The sequence below is a fragment of the Rhagoletis zephyria genome, unplaced genomic scaffold (assembly GCF_001687245.7).
Source record: "Rhagoletis zephyria isolate East Lansing unplaced genomic scaffold, Rhagoletis_zephyria_1.1 Rzeph_scaffold_02641, whole genome shotgun sequence".
Lineage (NCBI taxonomy): Eukaryota > Metazoa > Arthropoda > Insecta > Diptera > Tephritidae > Rhagoletis > Rhagoletis zephyria.
In genome coordinates, this window is record NW_016159725.1 from 43609 (window position 1) to 48954 (window position 5346).

General features: G+C 40.2%; 1 protein-coding gene across 2 annotated transcripts; it reads right to left on the reverse strand.

Moving 5' to 3' along the window:
• Positions 1–229: 229 nt before the first annotated feature.
• On the reverse strand, positions 230–5033 carry LOC108367323 (fat-body protein 1-like). Of its 2 annotated transcripts, none has more exons than XM_017621916.1 (3): positions 4833–5033; positions 3434–3597; positions 230–3372 (listed from the first exon to the last, which is right to left on the reverse strand). In XM_017621916.1, the coding sequence occupies exons 1-3, from the start codon at positions 4954–4956 to the stop codon at positions 361–363; spliced, it is 3300 nt and encodes a 1099-aa protein (XP_017477405.1). In that variant the 5' UTR covers positions 4957–5033; the 3' UTR covers positions 230–360. The 2 variants fall into 2 exon arrangements, with proteins under 2 accessions (XP_017477405.1, XP_017477404.1); XM_017621915.1 differs by lacking the exon at positions 4833–5033 and adding an exon at positions 3977–4177.
• Between the last annotated feature and the right edge of the window lie 313 nt (positions 5034–5346).

Below are 5346 nucleotides of genomic sequence, written 5' to 3' on the forward strand. Positions count from 1 at the left end.
TTACGAACCACTGCCTAATTAGCTCACGCGACATAGGTTGAGAAGGATTAGTAATTCCGTATCTAATCACACCTCCACTATTGGCCTATGTGAGGGTAGGGCTCTACTATCTAGTTTTTTCCACCTAAACTAAGAGTTTTACTTTACAAAAAGTTTTTGCTTTTCAATACTATTTTTGCATTAGCCAACGCAAAGTGCTTTTATTTTATAAATAGAAAGTGTTTTCAAGTATGCTTAGAAGCGGGGCATTTATTTATAAAACCTGCTTTAAAAGAATTATAGGTCTATAAGGTGTAGCATATGTTTCTATGTTTGTACATACGGAACATGCATTCGACTCCGATACAATAAATAATTTCTTCAAGAATGCAAATTATTTATCCAGTCATAGACTTTCAATTGATTATCGTGATAGATCTGTACATCGGCTAAGTGTACATTGGGCAGCGAAATTATCTGGTCTTCGTTAACTAGGGGACGATCTAATGGGAAGCCGAACGGCAGGCGGTCCAAATTCTCGGTGCCCATTCCGATTGTACACACTCTATTGACCAGCCCAAGCCCTTGCATTGTATGCACGACGTCTTCGCCCTGTGTGATTACTACAAGCATTTGCATTGGAAGTCCCTCGACTCTGCCACGTGGCAACAGCAGCCGATGAGGGAAGCGGCAATTTTGTCCTTGTATCCGATCCAACGTGGCGTCTACTTGACCGTTGAGTGCTTGCATTACACGTTTGTAAATTTCGCTAAATGGAGTCGTGTCGCGACTAGTCCAGCTGATGTCGTGGGATTTTCGTTTAATCTGGTTGCGTCCGGTATGCAGATTAGCAATATAAGCGTCCAACAAGATGAAGTTTTGGCGTTGATCGTTTAGTGACATACCGCGGCCAGCGGCATCAATCTTTGGTCCGAGGAGAGTGCGAACGACAACGCGTTGATTGCGATCTGAGGTAACATCAATTTTTACGGTGAAAGTTTTATGGTTGAGACGTTGTTGACGGGCGACTACCATTTTCTGTGATGCTTCTACGCTCCGAAGATCATTGAGCGCATTGATTAGATCTGTATCGCTGGTACCAATATAAGTTCGCAGCTTGTCAACTTTAACTTCATTGATGGTAATGCCATTCATTTTAATTTCTTCCTTGCGGTAACCTCCTAGCTGCTGTTGGCGTTGCGTCTCAGCGATGTGCACGATTCGTCGAAGGAAGTGCAATACATATGGATCTCCTGCGTTAATAGTTAAATGCGCCAATTTTTGAACGCCTCCATTAGCATCCTCTGTCTGCAGGATGATTCCACGCAAAATGTTTAAGATGTTCACATCTTGATCAACACCTTCCTTACCCATGAGTACGTCGGCAATCACGTGATCTATACTTCCTTTACCAAGAACATTCTGCATTTTCTCAGTTCCAATGGTGCGGAGCAATTCCTGCTCAATTTTCTCTTGCAAACGCTTTTCAACCTCATTTACTTTTTCGAGCAGAACTTGGTTCCGACGAGTATTGAAGCGAGAAGAGTCCGTGTTTTCCTGTAACTGGAGGTAATCCCTTAGGCCCAGTGAAGTACGTTCTAAAGTGATTCGAGCCACCAACTGCTGAAAGTTGTGCAAAATCAATTCTCCTCCACGTGTCCGCTCCCACCGACGTCTGTGGTTCAAAACTGAACCATCTGTTAAGCTACGAGGACTCCGCTGGTGCCACGTATCCGATCCAATGTCGCTGCCAGTGTCTTGAATGCCAATGTAATCGTCGTTGCCCCAGTAAATATATGGTCGTCTTATGTTATTTATCATACCATGGTGTTTCTCTCCACTCTTAGTTCCATTCTGCCTTTCGAATTGTGGTCCTACATGAATACCAATGTTTCCCATGCCACGAGCAACTGTAGTCCATATTCTTGGATTTTCCGCCAGCCTTCCATTGCCGATGACATTGTGAATATCTTTTTGATGAATTAAATTGAGCTTGGGTTGGCTCGTCCTCATGTGGGTGTTTACCTCTGGACTGTGCCTTTTCTCAGCTTCAGACCTCCATCGTTGTCCGCTTTGCTTCATAGACCAATTCAACTGGTTCATCCTTCGACGGCCCACTTTTAGCAGGCGTTCATTGTTGATATCAACTACTGGCAATTTCTTCAAATCAATTGGCATTCCCATGTTAATATCCATATTCAGACTATCTTCATTTACATTGTTTGGATTATAATTTTTGAACTCATTATGCACACTTATACTCTTCCTCTTAGTGGTATCCAAAAAACGCGAACGCACATTGACTTGATTATTATCGGACTGAACTCGACTCCAACCCCTGTTGTCGTCCCAATCTGTATTCGTGTCCAAGTCAATATTATTTTCCTCATCTCTGGAATACATTTTGCTATCAGCATCAGCATGTTGTCTGTTGCGACTAGCATACAACAAACGTTCATCACCGGTGGCTGTGAGAAGCTCAGCGCCAACAAACCGATCGGGAAGACCTCGGCCTCGGTCAACATGGATAAAGCTATCTTTATCAATATTCTCAGCATGGACATCTCTCGTGTCCTCGCCTACAATGTGAACGTCTTTTAGTCGAATGTCTCTTTCCAGCGGCGCCCCTTTATTTATTTTCAAACCAACGCGTGTCAAATCAGCTTTATTTGACCCTGTGGCCGACCATCGCATATTTTGCTCGTACTCAAATATGCACAAATCATTCATAAAATTGTGCATAAAAGATTGGAAACCCGCATCTGCGGTTAAGATACGAGCCTCACCTTGATCACCAGCTAGATTGGTCGGCTGAGTTACCGGCAAGACAATACGGTCTTCATCACGAACCGATACGTGCGTAGGTCTATTAATGCCACCCGTTTTTCTAGCCTGTATCTCCAATCGCATTTCTAGCCACGGCATCCACAGTTCTCTTCGGTCCAACGAGCTTACTCTACTGGCTGTGCTATGCAATAGTTTATTGAATCGAATCATATCGAGAATTCTAGGGCGGCGAATTCCCGTAGCGAGTTCATGGGAAGTAGCCAATTGGCTTAAATCGATGCCTTGAGCACGACTGATTACATCCTCGTCTATATAAAGCTTCGGTAAAATTTCATGTATGCCAGGCACAACCAAATTTTGAGTATCGTCTCGGTCTCGGATTGCTAGAAGCAATGAGTTTACTAGGAGAACTCCATTGACATGAATGCGAGCGTGAAGAATATTTTGTTGCAGGGTAGCCCAATCCCGGGAGCGTACTAACAGGAGATAAAGTCCAACCATTTGGCGCATATGTTCGTCTTTGGCTATGGTGAATATCTGTTGTTTGCCCAACAATTGTTTGTTACGACTCATTTCTATCACCTCAGCCATTACATAATCGATACCCTAGGAAAAACAATTTAGAAGTATTATCGCAAATTAAGAGAACGTGTGAAATTGAGTATACCCCGTTATAAAGATTCTCATCGTTAATAAGCTGTTCATATTGAGATGATAAAATCTGCAAAAAATCTTTGTTCACAATGGGCTCATTGACATGCTGAAGTACGTCCAACAGGAACTTCTGTTTCACTAGGTCCTCATAACTAATTTGCGAAAGGTGGTGTGTAGCTAAAGAGAATACATACATATGATAAAAATAATACGCTTCCATAGCTACATAAATATCGTCGTTTAAAGTACAAACCGCGTATAAAAAAATGCAAACCGCGTATGTGAGGCTGCATAAATTATTTTCTAGAGAGTAAAAACACCCACGTTTCAAAATGGTTATCTTTTTTATAAGGAAATCACATTGCTGGTTGGTATATTTCAGGACGAATGGATAAGGATTGTGTCACGAGATTGTGTGAGCAAATCCATTTTTTGGCAAAAAAATGTCGGTAAAATGGTTTTGCAGAATGACGATGCGCTGTTTGTACTTTTAACGACGATATGTATGTATGCATATGTATACATATACAAATTTTTGTGAGATAAAAAAAATTACCGCTTCCTCCAAGGTTGCTTTCATCGAATTCCAGGCTTTCCTCCTTCAGCTGGGCAAGATTAACCAGCACTTCGGCTGACGTGATACTGATCAGGTAGATCAGTAATGGAATGAATAATTTCATATTACTTGAGCTATCCGCAAAAGGTGTTCAGTTCTTATTCAACTTAACTACGAAGCGAGATACAAAGTGTTGATTGATGCAGTCGGTCTCGGATCTTTTATACCTAGCCAACAACGTATTTCCACAAATTATATGTAATAATGAATAAATAATATACATATGTGCGTATGTTCGAATTTGCTTTGACTCTTTTTTATTATCTTTCCGCTGAGATGCACACTGAACAAGCAGCATTTTTGTAAATATTTTCGCAACTCAATTTACTCTTTCTCCACGGTATATTTACACAAGAGCCAAAGTCAAAAATAATGGAACATACTGGGTTTTAAGCTCCATCTTCTTATCTACAACTTTAAAAATTGGTTTGGGGTTCCATGCTTATGCAATCCTATTTGGTATGTCATCATCTAAAGATAATCATTTCGGTTATATTTAGTTCAAAAAATTACCTATTTATTAAATTTCATNGGCTGCATAAATTATTTTCTAGAGAGTAAAAACACCCACGTTTCAAAATGGTTATCTTTTTTATAAGGAAATCACATTGCTGGTTGGTATATTTCAGGACGAATGGATTGAATGGAAGATTGTGTGAGCAAATCCATTTTTTGGCAAAAAAATGTCGGTAAAATGGTTTTGCAGAATGACGATGCGCTGTTTGTACTTTTAACGACGATATGTATGTATGCATATGTATACATATACAAATTTTTGTGAGATAAAAAAAATTACCGCTTCCTCCAAGGTTGCTTTCATCGAATTCCAGGCTTTCCTCCTTCAGCTGGGCAAGATTAACCAGCACTTCGGCTGACGTGATACTGATCAGGTAGATCAGTAATGGAATGAATAATTTCATATTACTTGAGCTATCCGCAAAAGGTGTTCAGTTCTTATTCAACTTAACTACGAAGCGAGATACAAAGTGTTGATTGATGCAGTCGGTCTCGGATCTTTTATACCTAGCCAACAACGTATTTCCACAAATTATATGTAATAATGAATAAATAATATACATATGTGCGTATGTTCGAATTTGCTTTGACTCTTTTTTATTATCTTTCCGCTGAGATGCACACTGAACAAGCAGCATTTTTGTAAATATTTTCGCAACTCAATTTACTCTTTCTCCACGGTATATTTACACAAGAGCCAAAGTCAAAAATAATGGAACATACTGGGTTTTAAGCTCCATCTTCTTATCTACAACTTTAAAAATTGGTTTGGGGTTCCATGCTTATGCAATCCT

Coding starts and splice junctions, on each gene's coding strand:
- LOC108367323 (XM_017621916.1), bottom strand. CDS start 4,956: ATGAAATTATTCATTCCATTACTGATCTACCTGATCAGTATCACGTCA. Junction 3,598..4,832: donor AAGCAACCTTGGAGGAAGCG/GTAATTTTTTTT, acceptor TATTCTCTTTAG/CTACACACCACCTTTCGCAA. Junction 3,373..3,433: donor ATGAGAATCTTTATAACGGG/GTATACTCAATT, acceptor TGTTTTTCCTAG/GGTATCGATTATGTAATGGC.